The 18,391-nt window shown below is 33.9% G+C and overlaps 1 protein-coding gene and 1 pseudogene across 3 annotated transcripts in view; both read left to right on the top strand.

Moving 5' to 3' along the window:
• Window positions 1-2,443: 2,443 nt before the first annotated feature.
• MAP2K4 (mitogen-activated protein kinase kinase 4) overlaps window positions 2,444-18,391 on the top strand; it is a 95,971-nt gene continuing 80,023 nt past the window's right edge. The window contains exons 1-2 of one of the 3 annotated variants that reach the window (XM_025040099.1): window positions 2,444-2,576; window positions 7,033-7,098. In XM_025040099.1, the coding sequence (XP_024895867.1) occupies window positions 2,459-2,576; window positions 7,033-7,098 (184 nt within the window). In that variant the 5' untranslated portion in view covers window positions 2,444-2,458. The remainder of the gene's footprint in view (window positions 2,577-7,032; window positions 7,099-18,391) is intronic. The other 2 variants (XM_025040100.1, XM_015597459.2) reach the window with 2 other exon arrangements.
• On the top strand, window positions 11,298-11,419 carry LOC112471473 (annotated as a pseudogene).

Here is an 18,391-nt window from a genome sequence, read left to right on the forward strand (position 1 = left end):
GCCACTATCATTGTTAGTAGCAATAATACTGCTATTTGTAACGGTCTCTTTTGTTATTAGTAGGTGAATCTCTTAGCCCTCATGATCCACTCATAGTTTCTTTAGCTTCATTATTGAGTCCTACCCTTCTCTCTAAATTGTTGATTTCCATTTTTCATTATTGAGCATTTTTTTTCAGAATATGCTTGACGAATCTTTATTTTACCTGGTTTAAGTAACTCTTCTGCCATATACAAGCTCCATGACGTTGGGGAAATTACTCATTTAATTTATTAAAATAGGGATATTATCTACCATACTGGGCTATTGTGAGAATCACATTATTGGATTAATGAATGTGAAGTATTTGAAAATTATAAAACATCTATAAGTATATAAGAATTTTTATTAAACATAGTTACCTGCTTCAGTTACTAGTCACTTAAAATGTACTAGATTTAAAAGATCTCATAAACACAAGAAGTTAAATTATAGAAGACAAAGCAGGAGAAAGTAAAACTTTTCCTTAAACTTACTCAAGTAGCTAAGAAATGACAGTTGTTTAAAACAAAAAAAATGTTTAGAATGGTTAGAATCTATAGTTGATTGTGAAGAACTTGTTATAGGAAGTATGGTATATGTTGTAGGTAACTCTGATTCTGTTAATGTGCTGTTTTAGACACATGTGCTGTTTTGTTACACATCACATATAGATGTGTAACAAAACTTTTGTTACACATCACATATAGATGTGTAACAAAACTTATGGACTAGTCCAGTCCTTATCCTCAGGTGAACCTTTTATAAATCTCAATTTATGTAAAAAGATAATAGTTGATTCTACTTTTAAAAAACACAAAACTTTCAAGTGTAATGAAGCATATCTTTTAAGTGAATAAAGATTTAAAATCAATATATTTCTAATATTTGAGTCTGTATAAAATATTAATGAGATGCCATATTTGTGATTATATTGGACTACTTACCATTTAGTCTGTGGTTTTCAAGAATCACAGGAGGGTGCCTTTATCTTAATTTTAAAGAACTGAAATGTGTGGACATTGAATATACGTAGTTCCAGATCCTAGAATTGCTTGCCTTTCCCAATGTATTGTATACTATTTCTTTTACCATTTATTTGATATAACCTGACACAAGTCCAGCTCAAAAATTAGTTCTCCCCTGAAAACACATATTGCATTTCGCTACATTCACTTAAAAATGAGAGCAAACCTAGAATTAAAATTTTTAAGGTAGAAAAATATATTGCTTTTAAGATACTTGTTTTGTCACACTTTCCTTTAATGTACCCTATCAGAGTGAATATGTGCTGAAACTTGTTTAAGGTGGTGTATTAGTTAACCCTGTATTTTGAGTAATGTTTTCTTTTTTCGTAAAGTTCTCCATTTTCATTCTCTTTCTTTTACCTAATTTGAGAATCTGGGTTGATTTGGGCCCATAGTTTTCCTGTTAGGGTTAGGAGATCATAATCATACACAATCCAGGTCAATCTTTGCAGTCTCCATCTCTAGAAGATAGAGATGATCCAAATGATACAACCTAGAAATTTTAAGTCACACTTAAAAAGGGAAACTAATAGTGCAGCTCTTTTTCTGTATCCTTGCCTAATTGGATGTTTGTATGCTTCGTTTAAAGGTAGCTGGGCATAGTCCCTTTTTGTAGATTAGAGAACTGACATTTAAGTAATTTGCCCTAGTCCAGGTAGGTTTTAATCCATCTGTTTGGTGGCCTTTGCTCTTCTTACTACTCTACCTCACAGGTTCATCTTCGTTTAAAACAGCTTATTTTTACTGGTTCTCTGAGCTCTCTAAGTCATTTCAGCCATTCAGATCTGATAGAAGAATCTTTGCCAGAAGTGATGCAGATTCAGGAATAGAAGGGAAAGATTATTTTAGATTTCAGTAAGGGGGTGGAAGCTTTAAACATCCAGCCACATTTGGGTTGATCTTGGAAACTTTGTGCTTCCTGACGCACTTGTATGAAATTGCATTGGCATTTTGAATTTGGAGGCATTTTGATTGAGAATTTGTAAGTAGAAAACTTTAATTAGACCTTGGCCCAAGAGGCTAGTGTAGATATGAAAGGCAAAAGAACTCTTTGAACACCATGCATGCTATATAAAAGGAACCTGTTTAACGTAAGAGTTAATAGCATAACATTGCTATCCTGGCTAAATCTGCCATCCGGGCAAATTCTTGTCCCTGTTAATGGGCATGGGTTAGCTTCTAGCCCTTTCCCCCAACTCCAGAAAGTCTTCATGTGTCTTTTCACACTCTTGGCAGGATTGAGAATTAATATGTACTTGTAGAAAGGATTCAAGGGCAAGGAGTGATAAGACTGGCCCAGTGTGTGGCTACATAAATGAAAGGAAGCATTGGCCAGTAGTTAGTACAACTCAAGATGGACCTTTTGAAAGAAAATAATCATGTCATACACAGCTTGATTCTTGAAGAAAAATATGTCGTTCCCTACTACAGGGGAAGATGATCAAAGTGGACACCACAGCAGCTTTTTCAAGCTGTATTTCATCTTACCAAAAAATCACTCAAATGAAAATTTTAAAAGGGGAAAACAAGGTAAGTGTTCCCATATATAGTTCTGCTATATTTTTGACATGCCTGTGTCAATTCATTACCTGACTTTGCTAAAAAAAAATGGGAGACATTAAGTGGTTCCCCTGGTATGTTTACCAGTATCCCTGAGATCTGGGTTAGGTTTCTGTTGGGGTGGGCGGGGAATAGCGACCTTTTTGAAGTGGTTAGAGCCTTCAGGACAGCAGACTGTGTCTGGGGAGAGCTGTAGCAGAAATGCAGAGAATGGGGTGGGGATCCCTCCTCCGTCTGGAATCCGCTTTTAACTCTCTTAAGGTGACTGGGAATGAAAAGAAGGACTGGTTTTGTGTAGGTTAAGCTGGTGTGGTAGGAAGGTGACACAATCGTTGCTCACCTGAGGGAGAGACCAGGAATAATAATCATTATAATAATAATAACCTGCTTTATTCTAGGATCTTTGTCAGACATTTTAGATACATTGCCTAATTTAATCATCACAAAATACTTTGTGTATTATTATTCTATTTTACAGATTAAAAAATTGAGGCTTACAGTCACATAGTTAATAAATTGCTCTCCCGGGGTGTTTTAGGCTTCATTGAACAGGCTTGGGGTGATAATCTAACATTAAATTATATAACTGAAGAGTAAATATGGCAGTCATTGGCCATAGGTAAGAAGAAGAAGAACTGGCATATGAGAACTGACAAGATCCCAAATTTTAAAAAATGTGGAAAGGATTTAATGAGTATTTGTAAAATCATGAATGGTTCTGGATGATGTAGGCAACCTAGAATTACTAAATGAAGGTGGCTCTTTTTTAAGTTTGAGAAATGTGAAGTAAGGAAAGCTAAATGAAATACAGCAGGAGATAAATCTTGTGAGACTCAAAGTACAATGAAAATAGAAATTTTGGACAAGCTTAGATAAATTCTTATATGTTAGAACTATAAAAATGTACTATGAGTAATTTTGCAGTTTGAGACATGTGTCAACATTTTGAGGTTGAAGCCTTGGGACAGCAAACAACTAGACTGTTCATGCTGTGTCAGAAAGAAGACATGGTGGCTTGGTCTATGTGTATGAACCAGTAAGGCAGCTCTGATTTTCTTTACATTAGTGTGGATTCATACTGTAATTCATAATCCATTTTCCGCAGTACTAAATCCAGGATGTCTAAGGAACCATCAAGAACTACTGAGAAGGTAGAAAACCACTTATGCCCATGCCCTCTCCCTGGATTATAACATCAGCCTAGAGGAAGGGGAGGAGAAATAACTGCAACACCTTGTAAAGGCCATTATACCAGCAGAATTAAGTGTAGACACATTGTTTTCAAATTCTAAAATAAAATTAACAGATATTCTTAGCTTTATATTACAAATGAAAAACGTTCAAGTGAAATGACTTGTTTAAGTTTCACACTTGGAACTAGAATCCTGGTCTTCTGGCCTTCTTCATTTGATTTTCTGCTTTATCAAATAATGTTTGCTTTTATTTTTATATACACTTACACACATCCTAAACGGCCTTTTAAACTAATATAGGCATGATTACTTTATTTTGTAGTTACAGTCAATTGTAGGTTTCAAGTTATGGCCAGTTAAGGGCTCCCAAGATTGAGGTAAGAGGGTAAGACTGAGGGGAAAATGTGAGAAGGAGAGCAGGAGAAAAATGGAGGGTGAGTAAGGCCCAAATAGCTTTATTTCTTTTGTAGGCTTACTAGCACTCTGCCTAGTACATCTCAATATTTATTCTCGGGAGTCTAAGATTTAATGTAAATAAACTTGCCTGGGACCAGATAAAATGAGACAGACTCAAATTCGAATTGGGAGGATCATTAAAGTTAAGTCTCACTATACAGATAACTCATCAGGATAAAAAAGAGTAAAGCATCTAAGATTTTAAAAATTAACTAGTTATTAGCAGCATATCCAACTGATTAGTACTCACGGAGTTGGAGATGCAGGACTTAAAGGATGTGAGTGGAAAGACGGCATTTAGAATTTTTGAGACAAGGGAGACCTAAGAAATGGAACATATGCGAATGAATATTAATATACTAATTATAGCATAGCCACAAACTTGCTTTTCATAAAGTTGATACTGAAAGTTTTCATCACCATTGCTTTCCCACCATCTTTCTCTTGCACAGGAGTGCTGGTGGTCCCCTGGGCCCCTCCCCGCCCTTTGAATTTAATGAACTAGGGGAGCTATTTGATACTTTCTCAAATATTTACTACTAACACAGACTTTCTGACCATTGCATGTTTTTCATACATACATACATACACACACATACATACATACATACATACATACATACATACATACATACATATATAGACTCTCTACGTATATAGTCATATGTCTAGAGAGGGTAGTCTTTTGGAGGTCTAGAACGATTTAGCCAAATAGTTCTTTATCTGATTTAATTGATAGATATAATTGAATTCCAAGGAAAATGTGAGCCATTATGTTCCAGTTAGTTTAGTCCTTGCTTGCCGCAGGGGATTCTGCATTAGCTGTTAGCGAGCCTTTTCTGAGTGAGAAGTGTAGAGATGGATATTGGTATGAGGCTTAGAATCCATTTATCCATAATTAGGTAAAAAGAGCAAGTCTGTAGTTACTCTAGATTCTTTGAGAATCTCACCACCCCCCTCCTTTTTTAGCTACTTATATTGATTCTCTACTAACAATTTCAAGTTTTGAGAATTTTTAAGTACTTAAAAGTGGGCTTAACTGTTAGAGCAATGATTGTGACATTCTAACATTCTCAGTTAACATATACTTTAAAATTTTTTTTTCTATTTTGTAACTTATTTTTTATACAACTATATGTACAGACCAACTTATTTTTCTTTGTACCTTTCAGATTTCTTTTTCCTGCTCCTTTCCTTATTCATATTGCTATTTTGTTTGCCTCTTCTCTCACCTTTTATTTTTGCTACCTAGTAGCAACCATGAACTGTATTCAGAGCTAAAAAGAGAAGAATAGCTATTGCCTTAAAATTGTTTCAGTGTTTCATCAGCTTCCTCTCCAGCTGTGGTACAGGTGAATTTTCCCTTCCCTTTTCCAGTGGGAGAGAGTGGGAGACTGACTGACGTCTGAGCCATGGTTCAGGGTCCTGTAGACTCTATCCCATTGCTGCTTCCAGGAAGAGTTGGTTCCCTTTCCTCTTGACTTGTGCTCGGCTCATTTTGCCTGGTGGAAGGCTGGCTGGCTTTTAGTTGCTTAGGCTTATAAGACCCAAGAATCTTTGATTTTTTTTTTTTTTTTTTGAAGTCTTCCAGCTGCACATTTGGTAGGGCACATATTGAGCTTCACTGGTAGAGAGATGAATGTCTGTGCCCTGCCTCCAGGTTTTCCCCAGTACTTCTGTTCCATGAAGTTTCCATTCCTACTTCCTCCTTTGTTGCTGTTTCTGTCATTAGGTAGTAGGCAATGGGTTACTTTTGTGCACCAAAGGGTACCTTCATGTCAAAGTAGCTACATTAGCATTTTTCAGGTTTTCTACATTATAGGTGATGCCTTTATTTTCTTAGAATCCTAAGCATTTTGATAACTGCATGGGAAAGACTACTTAAACATATTCTTTAGTCCTGTTTCTTTTTCTTACATCCTTTGATTGCATTTGTGTAAATACAAGGTTGAGTGATACTCATTCTAAATTTACTTTCCCCATTTTGTTCCCCAAAGCAGTAATAAACACAGGCATAAGTAGATCACTAACAAAATCAGCTATTCATCCAAGGTACTAAGGGGATGAAAGGGTATTTTGAGAAGTCTTGTTTAAAACAGCTTATTTTTACTGTGCATTTTACAAAAACTTACATCTGTAAACATTGTATGCATAAGGCATAACCAAATGAATTGGATTTGGAAAATGTGTTCATGTTTCTAAGTAGAATTCACAGGTTTTCTTCCTATAACAAAAGTCTTACTCTGTCTTATTTCTAGGAACAAGCTTTTATTATCAGGCTTACTTTTAGCACCTCTTCAGTAGTTCATTGTCTTATTATTTTAAGTTAGCTAATTAACCAGAAAAAGTTTCTGTGTGTGTTTAGGTTTCACAATTTGTGAACTACTAAAGCTTTTGAATTGTTGGTAGTAATTAACCATAAATAGTTCTAAGTCACTAATTTGAATTAATAAAATAGCATAATATATTTTGAATTTGTAGTTTGAAAGAATTGACAAATCTGTCTTAAAAGTTACTCTTAACTTCCAAGGGCGAATAGCTATTCTTTTTATTGAATAGATGTGAAAAATAAAGATAAAGACAGTGTAACTCTTATAATTTAAACTCAGTTTTAGTTTTATAATAAAGTACATCTGCATTAAAGAAAACCTGTGTTTTATAGTTTTTTCTGTGATGGTGGGGGTTTTGCTATCTGAACTGTTCTTAAATTAATTTTATTCAAAATGTAATATAAAGATGCAATGTAATGTTCTAATTTTGGTTTGTTTGATTTACAGTAAATGAACTGGAACTTATCTCTTTTACTTTAGGCTTTCAGATAAACTTCTGTGAAAAGGCACAAAGTAAGCTACATATTTTATGATACTACGTTACTTATTTTTTTCATATCCATCTTGGTATTGGGAATGTGTCTACTATTGTTTCAACTAACCACCATGAAAACTTTACATTAAAAGAGCTTCCATTTTTCATTCTTTTTCCAAATACAAAAAAATTGTATTTTTTATTGTAAATTGTTCTTTTCATTTGAAATTGAAATGGGAGAAAGACATAATACATAGGTATTCACATGTATATAGGTATAAAAAGATGTACTAGCTTTAGAAATATGTGTACAGGTATAGAAAGATATCCATGTGTATATAGTTATAGAAAGATGTACATAGATATTTGGACTTAATCATAATTTAACTCACAAGTTGAGGAGAGTTCACTTTTAAGATTGTAGTACAAAAAGTGTATAACTGTATCAGAGATCTCATGCTTCAAAATTGATTTATTTTAACCCATACATTTAATGCATTTTATTATTATTTTTTTCTTTAAAACAAAGCTTGTTTCTCCCTCCTGCCACCCACCCCCAATATAGACTATATTTGGACACTAATCTTCATAGAATACAGACTATATTTTCTATAAAACAAAACTTATAAAGCTAAGATATGCATTTTAAGCTTAAATATAATTTGTATAAAATACAGTTTAGAAAATCCCAACTCATGGAGACTATTGTCTAGTTAACATAAAAATATCCCCAAATAAATTGTAACTAGTTTCATCTTCTGCTTATTTATTCATAGAGTAGGGAAGAATAATGACAATTTTTTTCAATATATATCATTCTGCACCCCCTCTCCCCGCCCGGCTTTATTGAAGTATAATTGACATACAACGTTGTGTAAGTTTACCATGTGCAATGCGATGATTTGATACACTTATATATTGCAAAATGATTACTGCAGTAGGGTTAATTAACGCTTCCATCACTTTACATAATTAATATTTCCTTTTTGGAACATTTAATATTTACTCAGCAGCTTTCAAGTATATAACACAGTATCATTAACTATAGTTACCATGCTGTATATTTTAGATCTCCTGATATGTGTCATTCTTAAGAAACTTAGTTCAAAGGAAACAAAGTTTAACCTGGAGAAAACATTTCTGCTGTTCTTAAATTTTCTGATGGAATCAAATGCTTAATTTCTGTTGGATGAACATTCTGACTTCCCTTGAAATATAGTTAGCGAAAGATTTATTTCTTGAATTTTTCACCCATAGTATAAATATATAATAAATATAGAGTAGGGTACCTTCACCCTAGGATAAAATATTTTTAATTGGATCATTATTATCATCCTTGTCTTACCTTAAATTAAAAATAGTATGCAATTTGCTGCCCATAACAAACATACATATATGATATTTGTGTAATGCAGTTACAACTTTTACACTGTATTTTACTTTTAACATAGTTATTATGATAAGCTTTCATTTACATTTTAGTGTAAAATATTCTTATTTAATATTTAATATAATGTTTAGTTTTTACATATTGACATGAAATCTAAAAAATGCTGACATTTTTAAAATTTAAAACTTCATTCACATTATTGGTCTTTTTTCTACCTTAATACTATTATGGTCATAAAACAAGAGAAATGTATTAATTACATTAAGTTTAAAATATGTATGTGGTGTCTATAAGTAGCTTTGTAGGTAGATTAAAAATGCCTTTAGACTGTCTAAATGGCCCTATCCCTTTCCCATTATTATACAAATAATAGGTTTCCAGTGTTGCCTACTTTAATATACGTGGAAGAATCTAAAAAGGAAGCATATACATTCCCATTTTGATGCTTGCTTTGGGTTGCCCCCACTACCTAATCACACTTTGACTTCTTTCCCACATCTCCCTTTTTACTTCTCCTCTCTTTGGGAGGTCCTTCTCTTTATTTTCCAGCTTTTGGGATTCAGTACGGTTTATACATTGATTTACAAAGCACATATTGGACACCTAGGTACCAAAAAGTGAGAGATTACTGCTACAGAAATGAGTAGAATTGGTCCCTGCCCTTAGTGGGCTCTTAGTGCAGTGAACTTGATTTGATCTTCCATTGATTATAAGTGTTCAACTACTGGTGCTACGGATTAGTAGCTGAACCCAGGGTGAGGTGGTACAGGAGCAGATGTGTACTGAGCACCTTTGCTCCTGCTGTTCTGTCATGAAACAGAACAAGCATGAAAGATTCTGTTGGTCTCGTGATAACTGCTTTCCTGATTGGAGACTGTGGCTCAGACATCCAATAATGAGCCTGCCCTCCTGTGGAGTTAAGTAGAGCTGCCTGTGCTGGCTGTGACCTCAGTGGAAGACTAGGAAAGGGAGCACACATATGAAGGAGGGTTAGAGCTAGGATGTTGGTAGAGATGGTTGGCTCTTGAGGTGACAGCATTTATTTTTGCACTATTAGTACCTATATTATAGGATAAGTTTTTGGTTGCTTACATATATTAACACTTTTTTTTCCCAACGGCTCTGTAATTGGCATGACTTAAACATTAAAAGAGCAGTTTTGTAATATTTGCAAACAGTCTTCCAGCTTGCTCTGGAATATAGACATTAACTTTGTATTATAAGTGGTCACTTATTTCTTTAAAAATAGAGGGCTTGAAATCACCAAAGCAGGATTTTCTCATCTATTAGGGCATACATGCTCTAGTGTCAGAATCTCCCGTTTTATTCTAGTGGTGTTTCAAAGTTATCAGAAAAACTTATATTTAATTCATTAACAGTAATTATATCTCATACAACAGTTTAGGAGGGGATGGGACAAAAAAGTACAAAATTAGATATTGTTAAAAGTCCAGTAAGTTTGAGTACTACTTCTTCAAATGCTCAGTTCTCTATCACAAATCAAAAAACGCATTGTAAAATAATTCTGGTGACTAATGGAAGCTCTAAAGGATTAATTTTTTCCATTGTTTGACTTTCACATAGTTTTTGTTTTTTACATTGCTACATCACTGTTCCAATCAGTTTATTACAATTGCTTGTTATATAGTGGAGTTTTATTGGAGATGTGTGTGTGTAATTATTTACATACACAAGCCAGTAGTGTGAGATTATATATTTTGGAACTAGATCTTTATAGAAATTCAGTAAAAATCCACTTTGCACCTCATGGTCCTCCTTTTCATCGTTTATAATTATAGTTTGTGCATTTATTTGCTCTTTGGTTTTCTAAATATATATATTTAAGATAGTATATAAGATAATAAGTAATAAAGTTAGAATTATTTAAAACAAGTGTTATATTTCTTTTAACCCTGTTGGATCACTGAATTTTTTCTGAAGTCGGAGTATAAGACAACTTAAGGGAAAAATATTCTTTCTGATGTAGAGCTTCTACATTTAGAAGATTGATTAGTTCATCATTTGTCATTTGAATATAATAATTTTGTATTTTTGTATTTGTAAAGGTATTTATGTGATTTATGACCAAGTTTGAATTATTTCAGTGGCTTTAATGAGCTAATTTGTGAACACTGTTCTTTAGAATATGATATGCTTTGCATTATAAAACCAATTTTTTTTTGAAGGGTGTAGATTTGCCTAGCAACAAGGTTTTTGAGAAATCCTTTTTATAAATGTCAGATTTAATTTAGTGTATCAACATTCTGATTTTTTACCTGGATGAGAATTATGACCCATTAAGGATCCAGGAGCATAGAGATTTTCTTCAGAAAATGCCTAAAAGAATCCCATGCTAATCAAAGTGGGAGTAGGTAGCAGTTTGGTAAATACTCTGTTAATAATTTTTGTTTTCACGCAGGACTCTATTAGCCTTTTTTTCCCTTCTGTATTTGTAGCCCATGACTGTAGTGTTCTTGAGTGCTAAAGACAAGTTTGGTTAGTGTTGAGTTTCTGTAGCTTTGCTTTTTATACTTTTGATAGCTTTAAAAACATTTAGTGGCTTTTAAAAGTTGTTTTCCTTGGAAATGTTTGCATATCAATGGGATCCTTATTTAGAAAATTATATGTTCCAAAGGTGACTGTTATCCTCAAACTCACTAATAGAAATTAGATTACAGGTAGTGATTGCTTTTAGTCATACTGCACATTAGAATATTTGGAGAAAGAATAGGGATATCCTAATGACAGATCTCATTTCATTGTGAAGCAATTCTTTTAAATTAAGTATCTCTAATTGTTTTTAAATTGATAATATAGTAAGAAGGAAACAGTAAGGAAGAGGAGTGAGTCTATGGCCATGCCGCCCTGAACAAGCCGGATCCTGTCTGATCTCTGAAGCTAAGCAGGGTCGGGCCTGTTTAGTAGTACTTGGATGGGAGACCACTTAGGAAGACCAGGTGCTGTAGGCATAAAAAAAAGAGGAATGATGTTTTGTGAATCTTTCCAGGAATTTGTTGTTGATGTCATTAAATAAGTTTACTGACCTGATAAGAAATATCTAAAAAGGTGATGTTTTGCTCAAGAGTATTTGACTTTTTTGGAGGTGGAATATAGAAAACTAGGGAAGTAAGGAGTGGCGGGAGAGTCATGCTGTCCTACATTTAAAACTAAGAGCTTAGAAAATTCTGCTGATTCAACTTTCAGTTTCCTATTTTATGTAGCAGAAATCTACACCAAATAACTACCATTTTATCATTTGAAATTTTTTCAGCAATCCAAAAAAATAGAATGACCATATTTGCTACTATTGGAATTTAACAATGTTTATTTAAATTTATACAGATGCTGAAGTTAGTTGTAAACAAGACTTTTGTGGATTTTGCTCTAAGCCCAACTAGTGTCCAGTATCTCTATCACTATCTTTGTGGACAGTTGTAAACAGCCAATGGAAAGTCCATCTGCTTGGAAACAGCTGTTGTACTCATTGAAACCCAATAATTGTAGTAGTGGTATAAGCAGAGTCATGGTTCATGTGGTCTCTTTCTACATTATACCACCCCAGAGGAATGTTGCCTAATTATCTTTTATCTTGGAAGTGGTAGGAACATTAATTTCTCCTGAAAAATGATTTTCGATGCTAGAAGAAGGAACATTTTGTTTCAAACAGCTATTGCACCTTAAAAATCGTTTGGAGAAGCTTAATGTGTGATATTTTTAACGAGAAAAAAATTAGGTAGTTCACTCACATTGCAATAAGTTTCCATTCAGCTGCCAGTTGAACTTTACTATTAACGATGAAGAGATATTTGACATAACTTTTGTTGTTGAACAGATACAGGGCAGAAATGATACGGAAAGTTTCCAGAGACTATTCCCAACTAAATCTCAAATTAATCAAAGTAGTTTTCAGTTTAGCTTATAAATTTAGTGTGATGGGTTTCAAACAAGTGTCGTAAATACTTAAATTCTCACTACATGATTTTATGAGTGCTTTCAAAATTCAGATACAGGTGTCTAGTTGAAAAGATCTACTAGGAGAAACTTGCAACTCCCATGTTTGTATTCTTTTTTATTAGGTAAATTAAGTGAATATTAATTAGAAATGAAAATCAAGTGTATACAAGCATATTCACTCCCCTTTAGAGAACCTTTTATAACGCTGAATAAACGGAGGCACAGATGTAACATTTAACACTAATGGTAAGAGGCACTGGAGTCTTTAAAGATGAATTAAATCTAGAGCCAACTCTGAAGAAGCTTATATTTGAGAGATTGAACATGTTGAGACAGACCGTGTGGGAGAAATAATAACAGATAACTCTTATTCACTGTTTACCAAACCCTGTTTTAAACACTTTATATTAACTCCTTTAATTCTTAAAACAACCTTATGAAATAGGTATAGTAATTATTATAGATGAGGAAACTGAAGCACAGAAAGATTAAGTAAATTTTCCAAAGTCATACAATTAATGAGTGACAACTATGTGACCTTGGTCTGGTCACAGGTTACATGCTATAAACCATAGTGTTTTATTGATTTTTGAAAGAAAGCAGTGGGTGCTCATGGGAATGATTTTCTAAACCAAATGGCTTTTAAGGAGTCTTCACTCGCAAATGGTTGTGAGATCTGGACTTAACCATTTATATCATTTCTAATTTTCTGACCCTGGAGAGTTTCATAATGTTATTTTATAAGCCTTACAGAACATTAAGTGGAAAGATTCCTTCTTGTGGCTCTGATGCTAGGGACATAGGAGATCTACCTACCACTAGGGAAAAATGTTAGTAAAAGAAGCAAAATTATTCTGGCCTAGCCAGATGCAGAGAATGGATTGCTTTGGAATTCTCAAATGAGTTGTGTGTCTGGAGAACAGCTGACCAAGATGAGGTCAGGAGACTTGGTAGTCAGTAAGCAAAGTGGCATAGCCATGCACTGCACAAAGACAGATTTCTATATACAGACTCTCAACACTGACTTGATGCTTTTAGCAAAAGATTTATGTCTCTCCTACTTTCTTTTAGTCGTGTTAGAAGAGAGAACATTATTTAATTTTTTAAAACTTTTAATTATAGACATTTTCAAACATAGCCAAAAATAGAATAGTATAATGAACCCCCATGTACCCATTGCATAGCATCATCAACAGTTATCAGCATATGGCCAATCCAATCTTTTTTCATTTGTTTCTCCTCCCTCCATCTGTCTCTACTGATTATCATTATTTCATCCACATGTCTGTCAGTCACATATCTTCTAAGTGATAAGGATTCTTAAATACACAACCTCGGTACCATTATTACACCATTAAATAAAAAAAAACAAAAACATTATCAGATAGCCACTCAATGTTCAGATTGCCTCAAATGCCTTACAGATGCCATATTTATGGTTGATTTGTTCAGGCTGAGATCTCAACAAGGTCTACACACATTGTATTTGGTTGATATGTCTCTTAAGTTGATATGTCTCTTTAAGTTTCTTTACATCTAGAGTAGTTTCCTCTTCAGTCCTTTGTTTCTTGCCATTTTTCTACTGATAAAATTGGGTCATGTATTTTGTAGCATTTTGCACATTTGGATTTGGCTGATTATATAGTAATTAGTGTTTCATATATTTCTCTTTGCCCTGTATTTGCTGTTAATTGGTAGCCAGATACAGAGGCTTGATCATGTAGAGTTCACATTTTTGGCAGGAATACTTCTTAGGTAGAGCTGTGTATTTCTTGTTGCATCACATCAGGAAGCATATGATTTCTGGTTGTAGGTCTTGTTAAGATTGATCAGTGGGTTTAGGTGTTGTCAGTGTGATTCATACAGGCTAAATTTCCTCATCAGCCTTTCATCTGATGGTTTGTCTAAATTAATTATTTCATTAGGGACTGGTTAACTTGTGTTCCCAAACATTTGTGGGCTCTGCAAATAGTACCTATAATCAGCCAGAAAAAAAAGTTTGTGTTCGGGGCATACCATCTAAGAAAATTATAAAGAGTAAGCACTGATCGATCATCTCTGACTTAACTGCACCACTGTTGAATGATATAAAAGTGTATGTATATATGCACACACATATACACAAACATTTATTGTGATTTTCTGTACTTTGAGGTAATTTAAACTGAACATTTATCCTTCATACCCTTGAACGTGAGTTTACCTATTCATTAATCAGAGTTCTTTTTAACTTTTAAAAATATCTTTATTCTCTGAAGTTAATATAAAAAAAATGTCAAATAATAATTCTTGACACTTTTTGGTGAAGTCGTAGTGGCTATGTGAGACCAGTTCTGCCAGTTTAAGTTCAGTCTTAAAATGGAGTCCAGCTTGGTTTATTAATTTATATTAAGTGCTTAGAATGATCAGGTCCAGTAGGGCAGTATCTTCCCAGAACTTGGGAACAATAATTAGTCATCAAAGGGCAGGTTGGTGAGAATAGAAGTAAATAAGAGTTCTCGTCCAGAATATTAAAAAACCTGGGGAATTACTCGTGTTCCAATTAGCAATTACCTTTACAGTGACTAGTATATTCTTGTCCAACAGGTGTCATTATTCACCCTTCAGTAGTAACAATTTCTTACTCAACTTTTCTTTCCTTTTTCACCGTTCCTGTTAACTCACCCATCTTGGAACTAAATTATTGAAGTCTTTCATGATGTTCTAAAACCAACTTGATCTTGCACAATTTGTAAATTACAAATCAGAGAAATTTCAGTCAGGATACTCTTATGTACTTTATATTCAGGAAGTAGATAGGATACAACAGATTCTCTTTGAGTGCAGTTAACTCTTGATTAATATTACTTTATTCTAACCTTTTAAAAACCTCAATTTGTAGAATACTTTACTAGGCAACAAATAGTACTTAATTGTGTCCACGAAGAAATAAAAGTGTTATTCACATCTCAGTGATACTTAAATTGGAAAGTATTATTCAGTGGAGTCCAAAAGAAGCTATACAGTTGCTGGTGAGAGGAGTATAATAGTGCTGTAGTTATGGCTTATACATATACAATACAAGCTTTGTGTAGAAGATGCTTATTTGTTTTCCACTACTGTTATTTGCTTTGGTAGTAGCACAGTTGGATTTGAATTTAAATTTGGATCACAGGTTATTACTTAAAATTTTTCTAAAAGGATATTAAGTATAATGCAGCACTGAAATGGAAAGTCAGTTGAATATACTTCAAAAGTTTGTCACGTTGTGCAATTCAGTTAAAAATGCCAAATATCTTTTTTAAAGCCAGAAGATGGCTAAATTATGTGTCATGATACTCTATTAGTAAGGAGCATTTCTCTAGTTAAAGCTTTTAGCTAACTTTTCAGAGATAACTCCTAGTTATACATATTTTGATTGAGAAAAAAAAAGAAGCAACAAATTAGATCATTTAAGAAATACAAATAAAACCCCAAGTTAAGATACCTTAGTAAAAGCAATTTGTCCTAAAGGTGTTAAATAAAAAAGTTGAGCTTGGATTACTCATTAGTTCAAGAAATATTTGAATTTCTATAATATGCTAAGTGCTATTATGTAAAGTACTGAGTCATTGGAGTGCTGTATCTAATTTCTAGTGGTCAAAAGTTATCCAGATGAATAGGTTCTGAATGTGGAGAATGCTTATGTTCAAATGTTGACTGTGTTCCTGAAAAAGAAAAGGGTTATTATATAAATGTAATATGCTGTTGATGACTAATTAAAAATTATATAGTGTGATTTTTTCCCCTTTGCAGTTATGAAATTATTGCTAATTTATTGATGGTGTTTTAGAATTGGGGAAGTCATCTTTGAAATAATGCTTTACTTCTGCTTTAGGTGGTGCAAGCTCCTATATTCCACTGCTTCACAGCAGTAAATATGTCATATTTTTGAGTGCAGATTGTCTCAGCCATCAATACAAAAATGGTCAGTAAAATTGAGCTTATTGTCATTTAAAGGTATCATTTAGGGATAAAAGTTTGTGTGAAGGCTTTCCAAATTATCTTAATTGAATCGAAATATATGAAAAAGTATGTGTAACAGCAAAATTGATTCCTTCTTTTCCTTTCTGGATTCCTAAGGGCATATGGTGAAAAGCAGGGTTATTACAGGTAAAGTTTTATATGGTGGTGTGAATTTTTTGCTTTGGGGATAAGCTAATTGGGCAGTCGGGTGAGGGAGTCAGGCGTTCTTTGGAGAGTGGAGAGAAGTCATCTTGGAATAAAAAGTTAACTGTGATCTAATAAGGATCCAAATAGAAAGGACAAGAAGTAAAGAATACCCTTTATTTGATCCTGAGGTAGCATAATGTGGTCATGTATATTCATTCTTTGCTGTAAGATTTTCATGAAATCAAGAGTCTCTCAGGTATTTGAAGGACTTCTGGCTTGATAATCTTTGATAACATGTTATATCTGTTTATACATTGACTATTGATACATGATAGAGAAAAACATTCATAAATGAAATCTTTTCACTTTATCTCTAATTGAATCGGAATATTTTTCACCTGTTTTTAGGCTTGTTTGTAGATTTGGGTAGTATAAAAAATCAATTTACAAGTTAATGGAAATAAAAGATTTATTTCTTGAAAATGACTTTTTCTGCCTTTAGGAAATCTTAATATTCTTTACTTTTCAGATGTTGACACTCAGGTGTTTTCTGACATCAGCTGAGTGTCTAAGCAATTCAGTTCAATTATGACACTACCTGGAGTTAGCAACAGATCTCATAAGTTAAAGTATTTAGCCCCACAAAACTGCCCCTACTTCAGATCCAGCTGCAAATGTGATGCCAAAGCTACCCACACTCCTGCTTGGCTAACTACAAATTAGAAGTTCCCTTGACATTTGACCACCCCCTTCCCTGCCTTGGTTCATTATTTGCTAGACCAGCTCACAGAACTCAGGAAAGAGAGAGGTACATGGTACAGAGCTTTCATGCCTTCTCTGGGTACTTATTATCCTAGTACTTTGATGTGTTCACCAACCAGGAAGCTCCCCAAACTCATTGTTTAGGTATTTTAGTGGAGATTTCATTACATAAACAGGATTGATTGAATCATTGGCCATTTGGTGATTAAACTCAATCTCCAGCCCTTCTCCCACTCTGTGGAGTTTAGGGGTAGGACTAAAGGTATAACTTTCTAATCACTTGATTTATTTTTCCTGGAGACCTGACCTCATCCAGAAGTTTTCTAGGATCTCCCCCTTACCACCCCTTACCTCATTAGCATAAACTCTGGTTTAATTGGAAGGAGATTGTCATGAATAGCAAAAGACACTCCTATCACTTAGGAAAATCCTTGAGTTGCCAGGAACCTGGGACAAATACCAAATACAGCTGTCCTCCGCTCTCCGAAAGTAGAACATTCTTATGACACCTTTCATAAGCTGAAATGGTGTAAAGGGAAGAAGCAGTTACCATTCATTTATTTATATGGAAAAAATTTTGTGCAAGTGTTGAACTTTGGGCCCGGGGACACTCAGTGTTTTATCTTGTTCACCACAATCAAAATGCTTAATTATGTTCAGTTTTACCCTAAGCCTAACAACCATATGAGCTTTTTTAGGTTTTTCTGATACCTTTGGACATGTCTTAACATGGATGCTCAAAGTAAATCAAAGCTCAGATGCTCACAAGCACAATTCAAAGTTATGGTGCTTGATGCTGAGATGGTGAGAAGAGTTCCTGGGGAGGAACTTAGTGGTGCCACTCTCATTGCTTGAGGGTGCACTGCCTCTGTCATGGCTTGCTGCAAAACAAATGCTGAATGATATTTTTGTTTTTTGCCTTTTTCATAAGAGCAAAAATTCTCTTAGGATTTTTTCAGCAAAAACAGGAACTAGTGCAGGTCTTTAGTAAACTTTCAAAAGATATATAATTAAAAAATATTTTTAGGTACTTATAAAAAATACATTTTTTTATAATATCACAGAACTGTCTATAGCAAAACTACCTTGCACCT

The sequence above is a fragment of the Pteropus alecto genome, unplaced genomic scaffold, assembly GCF_000325575.1.
Source record: "Pteropus alecto unplaced genomic scaffold, ASM32557v1 scaffold398, whole genome shotgun sequence".
Classification (NCBI taxonomy): domain Eukaryota; kingdom Metazoa; phylum Chordata; class Mammalia; order Chiroptera; family Pteropodidae; genus Pteropus; species Pteropus alecto.